The 26,168-nt window shown below is 33.8% G+C and overlaps 1 protein-coding gene across 1 annotated transcript; it reads right to left on the bottom strand.

The window, feature by feature from the left end:
- Positions 1 to 111: 111 nt before the first annotated feature.
- LOC132548496 (cryptochrome-1-like) lies at positions 112 to 25,581 on the bottom strand. The gene is made up of 12 exons (XM_060212359.1): positions 25,515 to 25,581; positions 21,388 to 21,545; positions 20,911 to 21,050; positions 19,648 to 19,790; positions 17,330 to 17,505; positions 16,405 to 16,511; positions 15,886 to 16,026; positions 13,836 to 14,006; positions 11,646 to 11,786; positions 10,089 to 10,246; positions 7,948 to 8,141; positions 112 to 6,090 (listed from the first exon to the last, which is right to left on the bottom strand). The coding sequence occupies exons 2-12, from the start codon at positions 21,533 to 21,535 to the stop codon at positions 5,951 to 5,953; spliced, it is 1,659 nt and encodes a 552-aa protein (XP_060068342.1). The 5' UTR covers positions 21,536 to 21,545; positions 25,515 to 25,581; the 3' UTR covers positions 112 to 5,950.
- Between the last annotated feature and the right edge of the window lie 587 nt (positions 25,582 to 26,168).

The following is a 26,168-nucleotide window of genomic DNA, read 5'->3' as shown; positions in this document are numbered from 1 at the left end:
AGAATTTCAATATACTGTGTGAACCTCTCGTAACACTTCAACTTGCTGCCATTATCACATGACTATTGATGAACAACATTCCGATAACTTTCCTTTTTATTATGTATGATCATTTAAACATTGCTGATATTGACAACAAGACCTTTTTTTAAAATCAATTTAATATTCCATCAAACTGGACAACAATAACAATACATGATCTTAGATATTTACAACAAGTACAGAAAAATAAACATTTTCCTGGAAGTACAAAATAATCTTGATACTTTGAATTATCAAAGTACAGGTACAATACCAAACATCCATCACATCATTAACCTGTTAAACTAACCACAAATACATAACTTTACTTTGAACATTTCTCAACATCTTTCTTCTCAATTTACGTGTTGCTCTTTATACCAGTAATACATAAAATCAAGGTTCTGTGGATATTGTACATCTTACAAGTTATTGCATTAGAAAATCTTGTTGATATGTCCGATTTGACAGGAATCTAATGGTAATTACACACTTTTAAATCATTTTATTACCATAAGCCTTGTGGCTCATCAGTATAAGATACATTACAACAATTTACATTGTACTTAAAAAAGTTACGCTGAGTAATTGTTTAAACAAACAATGAAATGCATACTTTCAACTTTCTCCTCTTTTCTTATAACTCACACATGTGGCATTGATAAATTCTCTCTTGTTAAAAGATTTCATACGTTGGATAAATCTTAACATGCTAGGTCTATTATAATAATATTTCTAAATGAAACTTTTCCTTGAATCTAGATATCATTCACATTTAGGTATTAAATGAAATTCAATGGCATCACTGTTACACAATGTACAAATTCTATTATTCCTTTCAATATTATATTTCCTACTTTCACTTTGTAAGATGATTTTGAAAACTGTGTAAACCCTGTTTATATCATCATGTTGTGATTGATAATCATGCTTTAATTACAGTTTTTATATCACCTTTTACGAACAAAGAAAAGAAATGAGACTTATATTTACTGTATTGAAATAAAATAATGCATTAAAATGTCCAACCTATCTGTTTTTGCAATTTTCAATAAACCATAGCTTATCCTCCATACAAACATTTGATCAGTCCTCGAATTGATAAGCATGATACCAAAAGACTTTAGTAATTCATTCATTATATCATAAACTTCGCCTCACTCTCATCTACACCGTTTTTATTGAAGTCTATCCTAGAATAACCAAAAAATGAATTTACACTATTGACCTTTGAACCCTCTCAGCATGACCTTCATTCCTCTTTACACTAGTTTATTTCTTCAATATAAAATCATTACCTTGAACAGATATAGTAATACATATTGGAGAATGGTGAGAAAAAAAAATGTAAAAGGATTCCATTCTGAAAAATATACCATATTCTGAAATAGGTTATTATATGTCAATAGATAATCAATTCAACTAGATCCTCACTCTACTGATATACTACCACTCAAGTCATCTTTATAGCACTCATTTATAATTGAATAATTGTAAAGGAGAAAGGAGTTGTATTCAAATCTGATTACCATAGGAGTCCATATTTGAACGTGTTGATGGGAGAGAGTCATTTACATAGTTTACGATATCAGATATGATATTCACAATCTCTTGATTTACATCATGAATAGTAATATAGTCACTCGCAATTCTCATTAAAATCTCACAATAAAATCTCCTTTCCTAACACTTTGTAATCATATCACTGGCAAAATGTCTTCTTCATATATTCAATAAACAGTACTATTAAGAAGTGGGAAATACAGAGTAACAAGCAAATAAATACATCCCACAGCAATCTTCATTTTTAAGTCACTATATATCTTAAACAAAACATATTTCTCATTAATATTATCAAATCACAAATCGCTTGTCTACTAAAAATTACAATTCCTCTGCCTCTACCTCGCAATCTTCTTATTCTGCTTCCTCATCTATTTCAACCCAAAATCAAAATGTCACGTTTATTTATAATATTTAGCAAGTCTTCACTACCTAATTTCCCAATATATATATATCCTATCACATTACAGTTAGTCCCTCCACATGGCCTTTATATTATGATAAGTCAAGGCTTAGCTCAAGCATATTTCATCTGTCCATTCCACTGATTTCAAAGCCTGCAACTAAACTCTAAAGCTTTTGGGCATGTATCCTTGATCTTCAACCTCCTGCTTGTCATTGTAGTTCAGGGAATGGACCACAACTGGTCAGCATTTGCCAAGAATTTTCACCTAGAAACTCGGTATGTTCACAATTTCTAACTGAAATGTTACTCCTAGTTGACTTTGGAAAAAGTTATGTATTTCATCCGTTATATTTTCATGCTTATATAGTAAGCACAATGTTGTATTTCATGCCCCTAACTCTCTATTCTATAAATCTTCTTTGCGTTCCTCAGTCCCTTTTAAACTACATACATTCATTCATATCAAGTTACAGCTTAGTTTGTACTGATACTTCTGATTCTGTTCATCAAGTCTTAAATTTCACCCTGTGTTTTCAATAATGCTGTCTCGTTTTTCTGACTTTCACTTTCATTTTGTCATAGAGTTCACCAATAGCTTCTTAACTGTAGAATTTCCTTCATCTTTTGCTCTATTAACAACAACCAAGGCACATACTAAGCACTACACAGAATAAGGGAGCAAATCAACATGCAATGAAAACTCACCAAAAGATTGAAGTGACACAGAGACACACAGAATTGTAAGTAAGTTTTCACTTCATATGAGATTTAATGAAATAGGTCTTAGGTGTTTGAATTTTTGCGAGGCTTTGCTAACAAAAAAAAGGAAACCTTTGAGGCAAGTTTTATAAAATCTCATGAAATGAAAACAAATTTAAGAGACTTGTCATCACATAACCCAGAAAATTTACATTTCCACAAGTGTTTAAGAAAAAATGTTAAGGACAATATCGAATGAAGGCAGTCATTTGTTGCACCATTCATATTCACTACTTACCATCATCATTGTCCATATTATGACATCACAATCTATTTTTCTGTGGTGCAACAAATGAAAAAGGCTCCATGGTATAATACTCAAGTTACATATACACATAAATAACATATGGACAAATTCACTGCATTAAACCGTCCAATTAAGTAATAAAAGACATTACTTTTAAAGTAATCACAAGTCATACATCCACATCATTTAATGACCTTTAATTTTGAATATATATTCAGAAATGTAGATCAAACTTAAAATGTCCTCATTCTGGATGCCTTACAGTTGAAAAATATCGACACAGAACCTAAAAAATGAAAACATTAGTTGTGGTTTTAAAACAATGAATTCAAAAGATCCCAAAGAATAACCCTCCTCATCCCTTCTCTCCATGGAAAAGAATAAATACCCACTTTTTCATATTAATTTAAAGTTTTCATATATTATGTATACATTAAGATGTAAAAATACGACCTTATTCCAACTTTCAAATACATGTACCTAACTTCTTTATATCTGTTCATTTCATGTTATATAAACAACATTGTATTCCATCATTATCTACTATCACACAGAAACATCTAGTCATAACAAACATTTTGCATAACGTTTTATCTCATCCTTCCTGTCTTTAATATCTAAACAATGACAGATTATAACTCAGAAAAATAAATCCAAAAAGGGCCATGGGCCTTAATGGTCATTTGAATATATACACCTAATAAATGCAGTCATCGAAACAATTATGAAAAACCCTATTTAAACAGTGCATGTCGAATTCGCTCTTAGCAAATTTCAATCAAATTATTGAAACATTCAGATCAATCCTTCTTATTTGAGCTTTTGAAAATCCCTTGGGAATTTTATCTCAATGGCACCAGCAGTAGAACTAGAGAATTGAAGATAGTAATTCTGGCGGTCTTTGATTTCAGATCCATATGAGAAGTAACAGCACTATCATGTAAAAAAACCCAACAGATCCCAGAGAAATCTTGGCACCCACCATGCTTTTATCTTTATTTGTTCTATAGGATAGAATCTTTCTCCTACTTTTCTCTTCTCTTCTGTTTTTGCTTTTAATGATGAAAAATTTGAACATTTATCTTTTGCGAAAATAGCGTTAACAAACTTTATTAACATTCAAGATGGTCAGCTGAAAGCCATCTTGTCTCCTCTGATTAGTCCCAAAATCAAACAGGCACAACTAGGGATCAAATTTGAGAAAAATCTATGCAACAGAAGTAGCGATAACTAACTTTATGAGACGAAGTACAAGATGGCTGCATGTTGGTCATTTTGTTTTTCCAAATCAAACAGGCACAAATATGGATCAAGGGGAACATACATATGAAATTTGAGGGATCTATGCTGTAGTTCTCAAAAAACAGCAACAACAAACTTTCACTGTGAAAATCCAAGATGGCCACCTGTCAGCCACTAGGGACAAAGGGAAACCTACACAGGAAATTTGAGAGAAATCCATTGAGTACTTCTCAAGAAATAGTGATAACAAACTCTAACAGACGAAATTTAAGATGGCCACCTGTTGGCCATATTGTTTTTCAAATCAGACCAAAAATCAAACAGGAACAACTAGGAACCAAAGGGAACCTACAAAGAAAATTTGTGAGATATCCACTGAGCACTTCTAAACACATAGCGATAACAAACTTCATTGAAATAATCCAAGATGGCCGTCTGTCGGCCATTTAGTTTTTGTTATCAGACCAAAAAATCAAACCAGAACAAAGAGGGACCAAGAGGAACCTACAAAGAAAATTTGTGAGATATCCATAAAGTACTTCTCAAGAAATATTCATAACAAACTTTAATAGTCAAAATCTAAGATGGCAGCCTGAAGGCCACTTTATAGATCTGATCAGACCAAAACCAATACAACTAGGGACCAAAGGCAACCTATATATGAAATTTGAAAATGATCCATCCAGGACTTCTCAACAAAAAGCGATAATAATCTTCATTGAAATAATCAAATATGGCTGCCTGTTGGCCATTTTGTTTCTCTGAACAACCCCAAAATCAAACAGGCACAACTACTGACCTTTGGAAACCTATATATGAAATTCAAGAAAGACCCATACAGCATTTCTCAAGAAAAAGTGACAACAAATAATGTTTATGGATGGATGGTAGACGGATGTAGAGCAATTTATATAGCCACCATCTGATAATGTTTGCTAAAAAGGTCGTTGTGGCTAGCTGCCATGTCAAACATTTGAACAGACAAAAGAATAACAACATATTGTTGGCATCCTGTCCTTAAAACTCCCATCAATTTTCAGCTCAATGGCCCTAAAATTTTTTTTCTTTAAATTCATGTTTTTTTCAAAATGGCAGAAATGGTGGCCATATTGGATTCTGATTGACCCAAAAAATAACAACACATCATGGTCATCCTTACCCAAAAATAAAAGAAAAAGACTGTTAATATTTTGAGTGCATTGTCGACATAAACTGTGTTCTAAACTCTAAGTTAATCAGAAACATACTGAAATTATATCACAGTGAGGGCAAAAGTTGCCGAGGAAATCTTCAGTTGAATGAAAGCATTTGATGTTATACATAATATTGTGTACTTATGCCTTCATCAAATATTTATCTTAATATACTGCAGATAATCTGTAAGGTCTGTTACCAATTAAGATGTTACAAAACCCTACATTTTAACTCCTGTGTTTTAAACACTACATACAAATAAAGATGTACCAAAGTACAGATATTTATAAAACAATAATAAATCACGGTAATAGAATGATAATTATGCGAAGTCTTTTTCATCAGCTTGATGTAGTTTCCGCTCATTCAATAAAAATATATATGCTACCGCATTGCACTGGAAAGTCTGTTCTTCAGCCAAAGCACAAAATTGGATTGTTTAATGCATGTAGTAATCACATAAAACACAATAAAAATCAAGAGACAAAACACAACATTGATGGTTTGCTCTTGAATATCTAAGACATCAAGGCAATGGATTTCTTCTCCGGCCACATCTGTTGTGTATGGTTGCACAATAATGTCACCTCTGTTTCTGGTAACCAGCTAAATAGATTGGCTTCCTTGGAATTTGATGGAGCACAGTGGGGAACAGGACCTGATAAATATATAAACATATGACACTGAAGATACATGTGTTTATTAATTTTTGTACCAAGCTGGAAATGCAACTACATGTATTTATATTAACTGTTTCAATGTTGTGTCATTGAGGAAATTTGCTGATTCCTTTGTAATAAATGGAATTAACAAAATGGCTAATAGGCCTGCATGGAATTCAATGTTTCTTAAAAAATTGAATAAGTATTTATCACAAAGATATTAACACACCACCATTTGCTTTCAAATTGGCACATCAATCAATTTTAACCAATTTTCACAACAAACAGCTTCTAAAACTAAACAGTGACAGTTATAAACTGGGTTATATGTAAATATCTCTTCTTTTTCTCAAAATTTCTTAAGCTTTGACGTAGAAACACCTTTCCATCAAACATCCTGCTTCACAGATTTTTGGTTTACCAGAAGAAGTCCTTTACCGGTTAAGTAAATATGACCCCTATGACCTTGAATATGGGTCAAGGTTATATATTTTTTCAAACTTGTTAGGCTTTATCCTAGGAACGTATGAACTAAACAAAATACTTCAGCATCTTTTGGTTTGTCAAAAGTAGTCATTTTAAGGTTTTAACAAATTCAACCCTGTGACCTTGAATATAGGTCAAGGCCTTTTTTGGTTTTTATTTTCTTTGCACACATTGTGAAGCTTCATCCTAGAAACATATCAGCCAATATCAGCAAGTATCATGATTTTCTGACCCATAAGCTCAGTCAGTAGAAGTCATTTAAAGTTTTTAACAAATTTGACCCCTGTGACCTTGAATATACGTCAAGGTCATTTCATTTCAAACATTTTCTAGGGTTTTATCCTTAGGACATATCAGCCATATACCATACTTTTGTGCCTTTTAGTTAGGCAGAAGAAGTCATTTAAAGTTTTTAACAAATTTGACCCCTGTGACCATGAAAACAGCCCAAGGTAATTTCTTTTAGAAAATTTTGTTTTGCATCACCCAGGAACCTTGTCAGCTAATTATTATGCTTCTGTGCCTCTTGGTTAGACAGAACTAGTCATTTAAAGTATTAAATAGATTTAAAACCTGTAACCTTATATATGAGTCAAGGAAATTTCTTTTTCACAACCTTTGATAGTCAATATTAATACAATATAGGATTTTCAATGCAAGTTAATAAGAGTTCATATTGAGATAAAAACAAAAAACAAGAGGCCCATAAGCCTGTATAACTCATCTGCTTGATTGAAAGTGCTTATAACAACTAAAGGAAAAGCAGTTCTAAATATCCAAGCACACAACACACCACATATAATTTTTCCCTTTTGGGTCTCAACCCTCTGTCCCTTGGAGGTCAGTCAAACCATTTGATGCATAGTTCAAGTTGCATAAATTATAATGTAATACATGTGTATTTCTTTCATTTGGCTAATATTGATCTTTCTGTCATAAATACATGTTCCAATATCCATTTCCAAGTTCTTCATTTACTCCAGGAAAATGAAAGCGAGAAAATGTGTATATATATATATATATATATACATACATATAATATATTGATGACCAGAAGATATTGTTAACTTTGGTGAAGGTCTCAAAAACATTCTTGAAGTTTGGGTTTTTTAATCCCAAACATGTAAGTTTTTAAACTGTCATTGTTAGCTTTAAATAGCAGTTACTGAACCTCTATAAAGGTCACTTGACTATGAAGGACATTCAAATATTTTAAGTTTTGATACTGCTTGTTAAATACTGAAACAGTACTGTTGATTTTCATAAAGGAAACTTGACTACTATATATTGATAGGTTGACTATTGCTTGCTCAGAGCATAAGAACATTGTGGTGAGAGAGTCGATACACTGCACACACAATACTTACTCGATTGAGCGAGTCGTCTGTGAACATCCATCATCTTGTTACGACAGTACTCAGAGGCCTCTTTGTGGTCTACCATGGGTCGGGGATAGTCTTTACCAATTATACAGTTTGCCTTTTCTTGTATGTGGTATGGGGCTTTCCAGGGTTCAAACAAATACTGCATTGGCATATCCTTCAAAACCGGCACATACCGCCTAGAAAGACAAGAGGTCAACAAGGCCTGTATCACTCATCTAACTTTGACTGTAATTGCTTCAACAAAACAAGAGATACAAGAGGGATCTTCTTTTCTCTTTGAAAGTTGGATCTTTCCCCTTCTTTTCTCTTCTCTGTTTTTGCTCTTAATGATAAGAAATTTGAACATTCCCTTGCACATAAAGCGATGATAATCTTTACCTGCCAAATCCAAATGGTTACCTGAAAGCCATTTTGTTTCTTCTTATCAATCCCAAAATCAAATGGGCACAAGTAGAGACCAAAGGAAACATACATATGAAATTTGAGAGAGATCCATCCAGTACTTCTTATGAAATAGCAATAACAGACAATTAAGGACCAAGGGGCACCTGCATATGAAATGTGAGAAAGATTTATGCAGTATCTCTCCTGGAAACAGTGATGAAGTTTTGATGTCATAAAAAAAAGAAAGCTGCCTGCAGGGGATGTTCTTTTTCTGATTAGTACCAAATGAAATTTGAGAAAAATGAATGCTGTAGCTCTCAAGAAACAGCGTTAACAAACCGTCAAGGTCAAAATCCATAACGGTCACCTGTCAATCATTTTGTTTTTCTGATTAAACCAAAAGTCAAATGGGCACAACTAGGGACCAAGGGGAACCTATATATGAAATTTATAACAGATAAATCCAGTAATTCTCAAAAAATAGTGATAACAAACCAGCAAAATCAAAGATGATTGCCTGTCAGGCATTTCGTTTTTCTGATCTGTCCCAAAATGAAATATGGGCAACTAGGAACAAAGGGAAACCTACATACAAAAATTGAGAGCGATCCATCCAATACTTCTTAAAGTTAAAATACAAGATGGCCACCTTTCAACCATTTCATTTGTTTGATCAGTCCCAAAATTAGATGGGCACAACAAGAGACCAAGGGACACCTATATATGAAAATTGAGAAAGATCCATTCAGCATTTATCAAAAACTAGCCATAACAAAAAAATTGATTGCAGACAGATGGATGACCCTGGACAAGGGACCATGGACATAGTGCTATTTGAATAGCCCACCATCTGATGATGGTACATATGTTAATATAAATGTATCTATTTCCTCATTGGGCCAATTCCCTCTGCCCTCAACAGGTAACTGTTAATTAAGAAAATAATGCATGGATGATTAAGACGTAATTGGGGCAAAATCTTGGCATTCCTGCAACAGAAGAAAAATTTTGAAGAATTTGCAAAATGTTAACCCAAATGGACCCTGATCCTCCTGCTCAGGGACCAGGTCAATCATTTACACAAAAATAATTTCTATTCACCCCAGAATGATGGAGACCAAATTGGGACGAAATCCTGACATTCTTCAGAAAAAGAACCATTTCCACTCTCCACAAAAGAAATGGTTCCCACTCACCCAAGAATACTTCAGCCAAAATTTAGACAGAATTATGAAATCCCTATGGAACAAGGAAGATTTTTAATCTTTTGTTCTGCCTCTCAGGCCTGGGGGTTGGGAGCCTTTGGTAATGTTCATCTTTTCCTCACCCCACTTTGTTCAACTATCAAGTTGGTCAATGTCAAATTAGTTTGAAATTTCAATCAAAGTCCTTTATTTCCATGTTACCAACTTATAGCATAGTCCTCAGTCTCAATATTACAAACAGCAGTTATTTAAAAATTTTAATGCATATGACTCCTGTGACCTTGAAAATGAGTCAAGCCTATAAAGGTCGCTCATTCAATTAAGCAGGATGTTTGTTAAAACTCATAATCAGATATTTTCAGATAACCAGGATATAGTCTTTTTTAAATGCTTTAAGACATCTAACCTTTTAGCCCCTGCATAGTCAACGTGATTCATTTGAATTTTGGTAGCATGTTTTTTTGCACATCGTTCTGCAGTGTAAAATTTTAGGATCATATCAAACATTGTAACCTAATCACCTCAGATATTTACCTCACAAATTGTCCCTTAGGATCCATACGTCGTCCATATCCTACAGGGCAGAAACATGTTGCACATTGAAACACTTTCTCAAATGCTGAGCTTGACATCCACATCCAATTACCGGCACAAACTGACCAATCAGCATCAAGCTGGTACTTAAAAAACACCTGGATATATAAAATATATGTACTACTTGTAAGTACAATATCTATCAGTTAGCAGTACGATATAACGACTAGCCCTATTTACTCTTAAACTATGCTGAAAAGGATAAAGGGTTTCTGATGGAAAACATTGGAATTTAACGGCATCAACAATAGGCTCACAAAGGTTCTTTGAATAGAAAACACAGCCAATATTTTGTAACGTTATTTGTCTGTGTAGAAAATAAAACCAGTTTATTGTCATTTCAACATTATCTTACTTAACATTAATTCATCAACAGAATAACATTGATAAAATTAAACATTGTAATAACATTATCTGTACATCACTTAACGTTATGAAAATTTGGTGGTGTAACAGTAATTGCTGTTCTGAGATTCTAAGTACATAACATTTGAATTCTAAATACGCTATAACCTCAATATATGAACGACGGCCTTCTTTAAAATTTCAGTATAAAGTCTTCCTATGATTTGTATCTCTCTTTGTTTGCTTTTCCTTTACGATTTTACTTTAACATATGATACATTTTTGAACATTTCATGATGTTTATTTCATGGTTTCCTATTTTTTACCAAACAACAAAATTTTATTGAAGTATGTATGTGCATGTAACAACTTTAAAGCCAATAAGCAAAGTTCCAGAGGTATCAGAAATTATTTCATGAAAACCTGAAAATAATTACAACCATTCTAAAATGAAAATCAATCTTAAAATAGTTATTAACAGATCTGAAGAAACATCTAACCAAAGACTGATGGAAGGATGGATAGACAGCACAAATACTATGTTTTATATGCCACAACCCTGTCATGCAGGAGTATAACAAGAAGCTGAATGGGCCAGCATAGCTCACCTGGTACCTGGTAACTTTTACATTGTTGACATTTGAATATTTGGTGTAAATGAGAAGAAATTATTTGAAATAATACCAAACCTGATTCCGTTAACTTTGTATATAGGCCAAAGACATTCTTTACACAAAATTTGTTGAACTTCAATACAAGAACTTTCCACAAAAATATGATTCAGGGCCTTTTAGTTAATCAAAAAAAGTATTGAAAGTTTTAACAAATTTGACCATTCTGACCTTAAATATGGGTCAAGGTCATTTGTTTTCACAAAATTTGTAAGGCTCCATCCCAGGAACCTACCAAAGAAACATCATTATTCTAAGCATTTTGGTTATTTATAAGAAGTTGTTTAAAGAGAAAATTTGATGTCAGACAGACGGACTCCACGTAAGCTCATTTGGCTTTTTAGAGTGAGTTAGCAAAACGGGTAAGGAAATGCATTGTTTTTTAATTGATCATCATCAACTGTAAAAGGGGTCAGTAAAAAAGGTATGTAATCTTTTAAAGCTCTTCAGGGCTGAGTTGGCCCTTTAAACAGATTCATACCTGGCAGCCCAGTTCCCAGTTGATCCAGAGATCACCACGAGTCAGAAAGCAGGAAACAGCATGACGGACCACATGGTGACACCATCCCTCGGCTCGCAACTGATTCATACCTGCATCTATCCAGGGATATCCTGTCTGTCCCTACAACAGCAATTTCACTTTATGATACATAGCAAGTTTACCTTATTGTGTTTGGAGAATTGAAGAGATGTATCAGGGAAGTGGTGTTTTTCGAAACCATATAACAATGAAAGTAATGTCATGAACCAAGATTTCTTAGGAATTTTAAACTACAGTCAAACCTCGTTAACTCGAAGTCGATGGGACCACGAAAATACTTTGAGTTATCCGAGTCTTCGAGATAGCCGAGTTCATGAGTTTTGGTGCAAAGATTTTTAATGTTCCTGACGTTCCTTGTACTTTTTGTCACTTTTTGGCTATATACGAGCTTGATGTAGATTCCGGTAATAAGCAAACATATTTTGTTCTTGATCGTTGAAAAACCAGAATTGATAATTAAATTAGGTGCAGTTTGCTTATTATTTAGAAACCATCAATTTCGTTCTGTCAGTCCTTTTTAATTAACGAGAACTAGATTAGCCTACATGTCAACACGAGTCTAGGCTACATAAATAACGATGATACGGAAATCAACATTCACAATTTAATAATTTGACATTAATTAAACACATAATACAAACAAAATAGAACCAAATCTAACATTTTAAGAAACACATACAATGTGAAAAACCGGGCCAGTGTTGTGATTGTTTTCTATAGCTTAGTTCCGCTTCACTGAGTGTATACACAGGTGGGTGTTTGTTATGGCTGACAGACACGGAAATTACGCAATGTGAGTAGAACTTCACTTTTTATCGCCGATATCTATCAATTATAAGATCTAACGGTTACCTTTTATCATTCAAGTAAATAACAATAAACACTTTTCTAAAACATGAATATTGTTAATTACAGTATTGTTCATTAATATTCACTTGTAAAGCCTATTGTCGGTAAAATTGCAAAACGGCGTAGCGCATCAGCAATGTAATTGACCGGCACAAAATTTATACTTCGAGTTTTCCGATCATATTCAGTATATGTTTTGTTGTTGGGACCAAATTTTTACTTCAAATTAACAGAGTTTTTCGAGTTTTCCGAATTCGAGTTTTCCGAGTTTTGATTACTAGAATAAAGAGAAGATTTTGCCGGGACCGACAAAGTGCTTCGAGTTAAACGGGGTCTTCGAGTTTTCCGAGTTCGAGTTAACGAAGTTCGACTGTACGTGGGTAATCCAAAAATCAAATATTACAAATATCACTGAATACAAAGCAAGGTGGTACATTTAGGTCTGACATTCAAAAGTTAAAACAAGAGATTCCGAAGGGATTTTTAGTACCCATTGTTGTATTAACTTCTTTCCTCGACGTACAACAAAGAACAGACAGACAGCAGACCACTGATACAGTGTGACTTGAAAAGTATATTCATCCAATTAAAATAGGCTAATGAACATCTTTGAACAGATCTTACAGCAGTTTCCATTCACATGAGAATTGTCGCCTGTTTTCAAATTTTTTATTTTACTTAGCCTTCGGTGAGGTAAACGAAAAAAATCTTAGCACAAATCACTGTTTGATCATCAATGCTCTTAAAAGCTTGACATGTTTCTTTTCTCTAATTTCAACTGCTGTTGGCCTTAATTATATGAAATTTGAAAATTCCTCATTAAAATTGATAACAATTGCCAAATACAAATATGGTTGGCTGTCAGGCCCTTATGTTTTTCTTATTAGTCCCAGCTTCAAAAGGACACAACTAAGGAGTGAATAAGGGTTACCAAGGTATTAAATTTGAGAAAGTATTTCCCAAAGGTAGAGATAACAATCATTACTGCGAAAATTCAAAGATTGTTGCCTATCAAATATTTTTGCTTTTTCTTATCATTCCCAAAATCAAAAAAGCACAGACAAGGACAAAAGGGATTCTGCTTATGAAAAGTTAAAAAGATTCATCCAGGCTATCTCAAGAAAGAGTGATAACAAACATTTTAAAAAACAAGATGACTGTCTGTCAGCCATTTCTTTTCTCTGATCAGTCACACAATCAAAATGACACAACTAAGGACAAAGGGGAACCTTCATATGAAATATGACAAATGAGCATTAAAATCAAATGAAGTAACATTACCATGACCCATTTTTCCAGCTTTTCTGAGTCTTCATCCCAGGCAATGTCCAGACAGATTGGGTTCTCCTTCATCTTGTCAAAGAACATATTTTTTACAGACATGGTGTAGAAATACTCTCGCCAAACTAACTGACCTGTCAGTGATATTGGTACTTCTTTGTCACCATGAATCTGTAATGAAATATCACCATCATACTTTTTACAATGACACAGATAAGCTCTTTGTAACAGTAATATCATATGCAGCAGACACTTCCTTGTCTCCACAAATCTGGCAGTAAAACATCACAGTTAAAGCATCACAATAACAGCACATTTTGTGAATTAAACATCACAATTACAGCACATTTTGTGAATTAAACATCACAATTACAGCACATTTTGTGGATTAAACATCACAATTACAGCACATTTTGTGGATTAAACATCACAATTTAAAAACATTTTGTGGATTAAACATCACAATTTAAAAACATTTTGTGGATTAAACATCACAATTACAGCACATTTTGTGGATTAAACATCACAATTTAAAAACATTTTGTGGATTAAACATCACAATTACAGCACATTTTGTGGATTAAACATCACAATTTAAAAACATTTTGTGGATTAAACATCACAATTACAGCACATTTTGTTGATTTAACATCACAATTACAGCACATATTGTGGATTAAACATCACAATTACAGCACATTTTTTTGGATTAAATATCACAATTACAGCACATTTTGTGGATTAAACATCACAATTACAGCACATTTTGTGGATTAAACATCACAATTTAAAAACATTTTGTGGATTAAACATCACAATTACAGCACATTTTGTGGATTAAACATCACAATTACAGCACATTTTTTTTTATTAAATATCACAATTACAGCACATTTTTTTGGATTAAATATCACAATTACAGCACATTTTGTGGATTAAACATCACAATTACAGCACATATTGTGGATTAAACATCACAATTACAGCACATTTTTTTGGATTAAACATCACAATTTAAAAACATTTTGTGGATTAAACACATTTTTTGTGGATTAAACATCACAATTTAAAAACATTTTGTGGATTAAACACATTTTTTTGTTGATTTAACATCACAATTACAGCACATATTGTGGATTAAACATCACAATTACAGCACATTTTTTTGGATTAAATATCACAATTACAGCACATTTTGTGAATTAAACATCACAATTACAGCACATTTTTTTGGATTAAACATCACAATTACAGCACATTTTGTGGATTAAACATCACAATTACAGCACATTTTGTGGATTAAACATCACAATTACAGCACATTTTGTGGATTAAACATCACAATTACAGCACATTTTGTGGATTACACATCACAATTACAGCACATTTTGTGGATTAAACATCACAATTACAGCACATTTTGTGGATTAAACATCACAATTACAGCACATTTTGTGGATTAAACAACAAAACCACAGTGCAATTTGTGGATTAAACAACAAAACTACAGTGCAATTTGTGGATAAAATATTACAACTGCAGTACATTAATGTGTCAAACATCACAATTACAGCAAATGTTTTGTAGTCTTATATTCTTTTAAAGAATCACTCACTGATCATATAGTCCGAAAATCATGAAAATTCAAAATGTACATCAGAAATACAGGCAAATACAAGGAAATGAAGTGTTGTCCAAAAGAGCCATACCCTTTGCAAGTTTATTTACATTTTTATTTGAGTGAGATTAATATCAGCCTTTCATCTCCTTGACAATGAGACACAAGATTCCCAACCCTAACAGAGAAATATGTAAATATGTAGATTGCAGAGTGTTTAGCAACTAATGGACCTTTCCAAGAGGGTTAAGATTGAAACACCTGATATATATCTCACTTACAAGAGACTGCACATTATTTTCTCCCTCGATTCCAAAGTTTATATAACCCAGATGGTATAATTAATTCTGTGTTAAAAATAGTCACTTACCTGGTATACTTCAACAAATACTATGACCTATCAACCTATATCCTTATAGGTTACATACTTACCTCTTTGTACAGGTCATGAATGCCCCAGTAGAATCTCCTTACAGACACACAGCCAAACCGCAGATGGGGACTCAAACTAGCTGGAGGACCAACTAGGTCCGGTAAAAACTGATTGGGCAGCATGACTTTGTCAGCAATGTGCTGAAAATGAAGATTTTGATATTAACCTATAAAAAGTATATTAAGTGTACTTTTTGTATCTTATGCACAAAAGCTTTTTATTTCAAACTGGTCAAGCTTTAAGGCTGACCATCACGCTAAGCTAATTCTCTTCTTACAAACTGAATCTCTCAACAAATTAACCAATGAAATTTCTGTGTGCTACATACATGTAACTTCAAAAACAGACACTCAAACCTCCATCTTTGATTATATAAATATTAGCAGTACAAGTGTGTCTGGCATTTTTAAAAATACACAGAATGGTTTTATCTAAAGGTCAATATCCACAGATGTCCATCATACAGCACTTTAAACCAAAACTTTCACTTCCAGAAAGAGCTAGATTTGAGAAATAACCTTTCTCTCGTTTGTGAGTCGCTTCTCCAGGAGCTGTAGGGCTTTTGTCTCTCCCCCTAACCACTCATTAATGCGTTCAGTCTGCTCCTTGCATTCTGGTTCATAACCTGGTCAACCAAAATAAAACACTGGTGGAGTGTGGAAAAATAAGACAATTGAAATTTAGATTTTTATATACATGGGGTTCCTTCACCACACATACATTTTTCTCTGACATTTTTGTTTTTTTCCCCACATTAAGCCCCCTGAAGTATGGTGATTATGGGATTGCAACCAACCAGCACAATAGATATTTGATTTGTTAAAATTTCTCTCATGTTTGAAAATATGTAAAGTTTGTAATAAACAAAAAGGCCTGTGATGTCTCCTGAATCTCATTAACTTATTTCAGTGTTAACAAATCTGATCAAAATTGTCCAATACAATGAAATTTTAATTTGTAAAATTATGTAATACCATTACAGAAACAAATGTGAAATAACATTCTGTAACTTGAATTAGTTGTAGACGATGACTACTGAGTAGTGTGGATTTAAATCCCAACAGTCATGTTGTTGGTAACTTGGATCTAGTTATCAGACAAATAATGCAAGCAATTACATATGGGTACATTGGCAATTAATCACCTACCCAAAACAGTATTTCGTTAATGACCTTATGGATTGCTATAAGCACTGAAAACCTGCTTTATTTATAACATCAAACATATCTGAACAACAAAAAATGAAAAGTTGGGATACAAATTGGTCAATCAGGTGTTTAGTAATTTAAAACTAACAACTACACTTCTGATAAAAAAAAATACATATAAAAGTGATTACACACATAGTCTACTCTTTCCAAGAATTTGTTTAAACATCAGACAATAACATCATATATACTACCCTGTACCCTGGTAATTAATCATGACCATCTGTCTACAAACCTAATTCCTTGACACTGGGTAGGGCAAACTTCTCGTCAAAGTTGTCATTCACCGGCATATTGACATTACTTAGTTCAGGGGCAGGTACATGGCGTTCAGGGGGCCCAAGCAAGGAGGTGGTCAGTTGAAAATGAGTGAAAGTAACAGGAGGGGTACCGCCATTCTTCTCTATTACACTGAAACACAAAGTATTATTACTTTACCATATTTCACAATTTTTTCACACTATAGGTAAGTGTTTCCCTACCTCTTACAAACTGTATAGAACCTTTTCATGCAAAATTTCACAGAGCCATTCATTCATCTCTGTACTTATACAAAAAACTACCTAGGAGACCCAAGTTATTTGTTGGCCTGAACTTGTAGCAGGATAAACATGGCACATAACTTACAACAAGACATCCAAAAGGGATCTTGCTCTTATTGAAAAGACGTTAGAACATTACTTTGCAGAAATAGCGATGATAAACTTAACCTGCCAAATCCAAAATGGTCGCCTGGAAGCCACTTTGTTTCTGCTAATCAGTTTCAAAATCAAATGAGCAGAAGAAGAGATCAAAGGGAACATACATAAGAAATTTGTCCCAAACTAAAACCAACACAACTAAGGACCTAAAGAAACCTAAAGATGAAATTTGAGAAAGACCTATAGAGTGGTTCTTAAGAAATAGTGAAAACAAACCTTTCAAAGACAAAATCCAAGATGACCAATCTGTCAGCCATTTTTTTAATGCAACTAAAATCAAATGAGAACAACTAAGGACCAAGAGGAACCTTTTAGAAAGATCCATCCAGTACTTCTCAAGAAATAGCTTTAACAATCTTTCAAAGGTCAAAGATGGCTGTCTTTCTGCCATATTATTTTCTTTTATCAGTTCCAAAATTACATGGGCACAACTAGAGACCAATGGAACCTACATATGAAACTTTAGAGAGATCCATTCCCTAGTTTTCAAGAAATAGCGATAAAAATCTTTGTTAAAAAAAAATCAAGATGGCTGTCGGCCATTTTGTCATTTTTACTAATCCAGAAATCAAATGGGCACAACTAGAGACCAGGGGGAATCTAGATATGCAATTTGAGAAAGATCCATCCAGTGCTTCTCAAGAAATAGCGATAACAAATATTGTTTAAGGACAGACGGAGAGAAGGATGGATCAACCACGAACCACTGACCATGGACCATGGACATAGAACAAATAGCCCACCAAAAAAATAGCATTACTCAGTGAAGAAACCATATCCAGCTGAGGTCCCTGGTGGGTAAATTATTATGAACTGCAAGGAAAGAGGCCTAAGGCCTTAGACATATGGTTACCTGAGATTCATAGAAAATGTCATTTTTCACTGTTGTTACATATTGCATAGGAAACAAAAATAATTTTTTGAGCTTCGTGTACGAAGTACAAGTAATGCAACTTTAAAAAGTACCATCTAACTGCCATCCAATACTAATAATTCTAACTAAGTTTGATTCCTTCAAACAGAAATTAAACAAGTTATGCTCGAAACTTAAATTTTCCTATAATCAATGATAAACTTTATCCCATCCCCAGGGTGTAATATAAGACACAGGGGTCATGAAATTCACAATTTAAAAAATTTAAAACATTCTTAAGACCCTTCCATTCATGGTGAGTATTTGACGCTACCCTACCTGAATCATAAAATGTTTTTGAAAGTTTTTTTGTCAATTTGCCCCGTTTAAACCTATCTATAAGCACCTTGTGGTCAGCCAGTGTCGATATGTGCATAATGTTTCAACCTGTCACCCAATATTTCACCAATGCAAGGCAATGCAAGCAATACCAACCCCCTTGCAGTTTTTCTTTGTCTTAAACAATGTGCAAGAAAGAAAATGGACAAGTATGTATAAAATGAAGCCACCATGTGTTGACAAAGATTTTCCAAATACATTATGTGTAGTGTCATATGACCTTGACCTTAATACTAGAACACTGAAACTTAAGTCCTTTAAATGAATGTGAAATTAGATAAAAATTCCTCAAGGAATGAACAGATAGAGTGCTTTACTTTCAACGGCTTACAGTCAATTTCTGACAACTTGAATGCCTATTCTTCCAGCATGCTTCTGCCTGATTTTAAACTCATGAACAGCTGTGACCTTGAAAGTGGGTCAAGGCAAATCATTAGAACAGACTTGGATGTAATTCACCCCAGCATGCTACAGGCCCAACATCAGTAAAGTGGACCTTTTGGTTATTGAGAAAAAAGTCCTTTGAAGAGAAAAGTTGATGCTATAAGAAGGATGCTGCACAATGGCAAAAGGGCAGATCAGCTACAAATTGATGCTTACTCAGAGGGGTTCCATAAGGTATGAGATACCCTAGAGATCAGTTCTATACCCTTTTCCTGACACAGTTTCTCCACTTCCTCATCACGTGCCTCCCAGATTGGCTCTACCTCTGCCTCATATGTCAAACGTGTCACATTCCACTCCTGCCACAGGCAAGACAAACTGATATTAGTGCATTATAGCTTTGAAATTATTTCATCTGAACACTCAAGTTTTCAATGCAAAATATAGATATTAAAAATGAATCTATTTTCCCACTTAATTTCCAGTAAATTTCAGTGAATATGGTTGAAAAACACTGAACAACCAAAATTGAACCAACATCTCTCCCTAGGTTCCTCAATACCAAGTATGGAAAAGGGGAAAGGGGGTCAGAATGTGTTAAAATGTATAAGATATTGCACAACAATGCTTTACTTTCATTCCTCATGCCAGGTACGGTAATAAGCCCACCCATATCTATAAATATCTAAAAGAATTACAAACAATGCCATTTCTTTGTTCCACAATAAGCCAGCTCTTTTAACTTTGATTAAGAATTTTTACATGCCTGACCATGCACCTTAAGCGGAATGAAAATGGCAACGCTCCACACCCTACATTTGACCAAGACATTTAGAAAGGTATGCAAAGGGAAACATTTCAATTATTTACCAACATTTTACCTATTTAACCCCAGACCTCTGTATTCATGGTGGATGACCCTTAGATTTGCCCACTGGACACTAAGTAATGTTAATTTGCCATAAATGACCCAGAATTCATATCAATTAATATTTTCAGATAAATTGCTGTTGAACAAAAGCTCAGTTATCCCCATACAATAACATTAATCTTATCCTTTTTAATGAACAAAAAATGCAATTTCTCAGATTTCATAACAAGGAGCCATGAGACAGAGTCAAAGTGACATCCTATCTCCCATCCATAGCTTTGTTGTACAGGAACGTATCCTAACATTTTTGTATTCAAATTTGACTCAAGGTAGTATTTCTTCAACAAATTGCAACAGAAATTTTATCATATTTTCTACTCAGTGTAAATACAAAAAAAAAGTATTAAGCCCTTAAACATCTTTAACTGAAATGTGAAAATAAACTGCCAATTATACCTGTCCATCCTTCCCATCTCAAATGAAATTCTTTAAATTTTTACCATAAATGCACTTTTTTGGGCCTTAAAATTTTGAAAGTCTAGTTTCTTCCATTAAAAATTCAAAATATGGTTAGAATAATACATAAAACAAATTAATTTTTTTCTTACAGAAAACAAGCCTTCCAACACATCTCTTGCTTTCCCTTGAAATGTATACAAACGGCCACCATTCTTTTTAAAAGTATTGTCCAGATCTTCAAGGCTTTCATGCAAAAATCGCATTCGATTGAATCCAGCAAATTTTGTTCCTGAAAAGGAGAAAGTTAAAGAGTGAGAAGCAACAAAGCTACACATGAACAGATGTAGGTTAAAAGTAGCAATTGAAAGCAAACTACCAAGTAGAAAAGGAGAAGAACATTATATTTTTACCAAAGATATGCACTTAAATGTTTCTATGTTTGAGAGGCAACAACTACCTAAATCATACTGTCAAGGACTTAATGCAAAAAAATTAGCATTCATACAGAAATTGTATCTTTTTTTCTGAATTTCAGTGCTTAGAACTCCTCAGATAACATATGCATGTAGTACATATATGTACAAGAACAGGGTTTTGAATAGTATTTAGTAGTGAATCATACATACCTGCAACTTCTCCATCAAAAATAAATATTGGATAAAACTCATCACAGTTTTCTAATGCATCACACAAAGCTGGGTTGTCATGTATTCGTAGTCCATTTCGGAACCAATGGATAGTAACAGTGCTTGGTTTTTGTGAGGGTTTATCCATTCTATTTAATCTGGAAAATAAACCCTTCATTTCAGATTTGTATATAAGTTATTGGTTGTTGACAACTTGTTATATTTTCTTCATAGATGTTAACGATTTTAACCATTTCAAAACAATCTCCAATGAGAGAAAATTCTCAAAATCTAGGTTAAAATGGATCCCTTAAACCTATGGTACACAGATCAGAGCCTTCTTAAAATAAACAAGAGATCCAAGAGGGCTCTTGGTACCCACCATTATTTTATCTGTATTTGTTCTTTAACAGTTGGATATTTTCATTTCTTTTCTCTTCTTTCCTCTGTTCTTTATCTTATTTCTGAGAATTTCTGAGTAAAAATAGTTCAGGAATGGAAAATTATAAGGATGCTCAGGATCAAGTGTTTAATAAACATCCCAAATGTTGCCCATTTTTACCTGTGTAACTATACAGCTAGTGCACTAAACAATACACAGGTACTGTATAGGTAAGGTTAGGAATGGAGACACAAAATTATTGAATATTAATGATTACATGCTGCTATCATCATTTGCCACAATGTCTTCAAGTGATCATGAAAGTTTATTTCTTACACAGAGGAGTTATTGCTCAAGACCTTGCCCTTCATACAAGCATTCTCCTAGCTCAACATCAGCACTCTGGATCTATTGGTTATTGCGAAGAATCTGTTTAAATATTTGGACATATTTGACCCTGTGACTTTGAAAGTGGGTCAAGGTCATTCATTTTAACAAACTTGGAAGCCCTTCATCCCAGCATGCTACAGACCCAATATCAGCACGTCGGTCTTTTTGTCGAAAATATTATTTATTAACGACGTACAACATACAACGCCGGATAAGAGGCGATCACAATAACTCACTCACAATAGTCCAACACATATTTCCCGAAACACGTGCATGTGCACCAAACTCTTGACAAGATCAATTTTACTATGTCAATGAAGCTCTGTATAATATATGATATTATTTGTTTATGTTTTCTCAGTCTTGGTCATGTAAAAGTAAAACCTGTGCAAAGTGGTGACCTCACATAGATTGTTTAAAATTTGACTCATGGACTTTTTTTCTAAGGTAAATAGCAGGACATAGTACAGTTTATTATGCAGGAGCTTATGCCAGCACTCTGGATAAACAAGATAGGGTTTGCCATAGTTATTCATTTGTTGATATGTGGTGTGTTTTTTCTTCCAGAATGCATGGCTTAAGATGTGTAAATTGTAATGTAAATAAATGTTCATTTCTGTTATATGGCTAATATTGTATCTGTTTGTCATAACTATGTGTTAAACATCCATTTCCAGGTTATTCAGTCACTCAGGAGTAAAAAATGGAAGCAAGTAAAATGTTCTCATGTTTGCATTGCAACAACATTGAAATAATGATAACCGGTTTGACAGGCTGCAGGCCTTTTATACCCTTGAATGCCACTACCTCAGATACAATGGCCGGAAGATATCATAAGCATCGAGGGGAGGTCTCAGAAGCAATCTAAAAACAACCTTTTTTTTTATCAGAAACAAGTAATTTTTTTAACTTGCATTGTGAGCTTTAACAGAGGCTCACCCGTTTTGTCAGCATAGCAGACTTAAATACAGATTAATATCTATATCAAAGTCTGTGCAAGTGCATAAAAATGTCTAAAACACTCTTAAACAAGTTAAGAAAGAGACTGTTTCTTAACAAACCACTTCACTATAAAATCAACTAGTTATTTACATGATCACGGGTCATAGTATTAACCATCTATCGATATATAAATGATTTCCAACAATTAATCCCATATTTTCCAATATCAATACTCAATGAAAACCAATATCGTAGGTTTCCGGGAAAAGTATCACCACCTCACTAGGTTTTTATATCATTTCCATAACTTACTTCGATGTATGTTCATCTATGTATCTATAGAATATGTGTCTACATGTTATATCCTTGGTCTAAGTATATGTTCGTGTTAAAAAACATGTTTCAACATCCATGACTAGCACACTTCTTTTTAGGCAAGTGGACAATTCTAAAGCATCCTTTAAATGATATAATAATGAACAGATTTACTCGAAGTCTGTGATATTATTGATAATTACGAATATCTGAACATTATTTAGCAGTCGATGTTTGAATTATATTGAAGAGTTACAATTGTTCCAATCCAACTCTGTATATTGTTATGTATAAAATATTGATTATAAAATAAATATTTTGTCGTATCTTATTGGAGAATATTAATGCAGAGACACATGATAATGAAAGTTCATAACCCTTATCTGGAACCAAACGGTGTATGTAAGATGAGCTCTGATTGGTTGAAACCTATCTGCTCCCAATTTCAACCTAGTGAGAATTTTTCATGACACTTTGTAACGTAAAGCACCGATTGGCTGATAGAGACTACATGACTGAGCCTCTATCCAGAAAATGTGGCAGGATACATCAAAGGTACTGACAGAGTGAAACAAATGGCAGTAAATATGGGAGATCCGAATGGCTACCTATAGTGTTATTCACTCACTGTAGCATTTGCAGATAAACATACCTTTGATATTGATTCAAGCCAAAGGTATGACCTTTCCGTGTCAAAGGTTTTTTTTATATATATATATAACCCGCACTGATTGTGAATTGTGTGGTGGAAGCAAGTGTAATATAAGTTGTTTAATACTAATTAAGGAAATTCCATGACTCTCCACTGGAACATTTGGATAAAATTTGCAACGACCATATTCAACCATCTCACTACTCATCTTCATCAAAGTATACATATCGCTCAATTTTATGATCCAGACATAGGTTCCAGACCATTATGTATTTCGGAACGGCCATTACTTGAACTATTGACCTGCTTAACCTCGCATCTGTATCATTTTGGTTGCTGTAACATGTCACACTTCCAGAAGAAAGAAAATTTGTGATTAAAACCATTCACCATATGATTTTTGAGTATATCTATTTTTTTGGCTAAATTGTGTTATTTTCCTTAATACACATTTTTACATGTTAAACAGCCTCACAGATATGATAAAATAACCCACAGTATATCCTCAGATGTCAATGTTATGTTGCTGTCCGCCACATGACTAAAATTTGACCATGAATAACAGGCTAGCCTTCCTGCAATTTTTTAGCCTTGGAAGTCCTAACATGCTCATCCTATATTTGAAAAAATGTTGATTTCTGAAATATCACTCGGATGACTCGTTTCTAATTTTTATTTACCAGTGAGTTGTAGGCTGAGAGAGGAAAAATTAACTGTATTTCATAGCTTTTGTTGTAAAAAAGAACTTTACCAAGAAAAGCGGCTAATTTGAAAATAAGGGACCAAGCAATAAAACCTTAAATCTAACCACTTAGTAAAAGTAAACACATCAACATGGAAATCCACAACTTTCGTATCATGAAATTATTTTGATTGTTATTCTTATCAAAACGTCATTCTCATTCAAATGACGGCTTTATGTAATGCATTCGTACTCCTATGTCACTGTAAGCTAACATAAGCCTCTCGATGATTTAGTGATGTCATCAGAAACTGAAGTTGATACACAGTTAGATCGTTTCAGGTGAGCAGTGGCAATTTTGTCAATGTAGCGTAGCTAGTGTGAAATGATTCTTAGGGGGTCCGAAACTAATGCGCCAAGGATATTACATATGCGCAATATGCGTAACAGTTATACAGAGAATACATGGTCAGAGTCTTTAATTATAAGCTGTATTGTGGCGAAGGTGAAGAAAGACAAAAATATTCAGAAAATATTTCTGTCGAATTACGGCAATTTTGAAATACAGCAGTTTTCCGTCACTGCCGAATACAACAAAAATATATGTGGGAGGTATATTCTGGCAATGGCAGTGCCTGTTGCAAGATAAACCTATAGCCAAAAACAGGTAGTATAAATCCCCTCGTTAATTCGAAAGTAAATTTATATTAAGGTGTATTTTAATGCAGTGTATGTGATTCAACTTCATGCAGTGAACAACTCACCTGCTGTATCTTGTGTATTAAGCGCCTGCAATGGAAACAGCTAGCTGACAGCCGTCAGAAAAACATTCACCACCTACATAATCACAACATTAACAGGAAAGATTTACGCTGCCTGTGACGGATCCTGTTCATAACGACTGGTAGCTCCGGTTACGAACTGATTTAATACATGTTATTGACTGATATACAAGTCATTGTTCGCACAATGCGATTTTATTGATCGACTGCAACCAAGATAACAATGAAATGGCGGATATAAATTGTCTGCACTATGCAAGACACCAAATCTGAACCGGTATGCTTATACGCCCTCTGCGCGAATTCTAATCTGAAAAAGGACTGCTGAGAGCATAGAAGTCCTTATGACAAAATCGTAACGCTTCGATAACCACAATGTCATTTTTATCAGATATAACCAGTGTGAAGCGTAATAACACTAGGTGTGCAGTATACTGCAGTTTGCAGGTGATTTAGCTTTGCTTTGTTTAATACTTCAGCTTGGTTATGGCATTCTAGATGAGCAGTAGTTTGTGTCTTACCCCCACACTCACCCTCGTCCCTGTTAAGTACTGGGCTCTTTGACCAGCTGACTGAAAAGAATGTTCTCTCTGTTTGCTGTATGAATTATTCTTTTTGAATTATTTGTTGATCTGG

Source organism: Ylistrum balloti, unplaced genomic scaffold (genome assembly GCF_031769215.1).
Source record: "Ylistrum balloti isolate Yb309-2 unplaced genomic scaffold, AGI_CSIRO_Ybal_v1 Utg370016, whole genome shotgun sequence".
Classification (NCBI taxonomy): Eukaryota; Metazoa; Mollusca; class Bivalvia; order Pectinida; family Pectinidae; genus Ylistrum; species Ylistrum balloti.
This window is presented reverse-complemented; position numbering and strand designations above follow the sequence as displayed.

What these genes read in the sequence shown, in the direction of transcription:
- LOC132548496 (XM_060212359.1), bottom strand. Translation starts at nt 21,535, where the DNA reads ATGGATAAACCCTCACAAAAACCAAGCACTGTTACTATCCATTGGTTC. An exon ending in ACCCAGTGTCAAGGAATTAG is followed by an intron (nt 16,512 to 17,329) that starts GTTTGTAGACAG and finishes TTGGTTGACCAG; the next exon opens with GTTATGAACCAGAATGCAAG. An exon ending in ACTGGGAACTGGGCTGCCAG is followed by an intron (nt 10,247 to 11,645) that starts GTATGAATCTGT and finishes TTATATATCCAG; the next exon opens with GTGTTTTTTAAGTACCAGCT.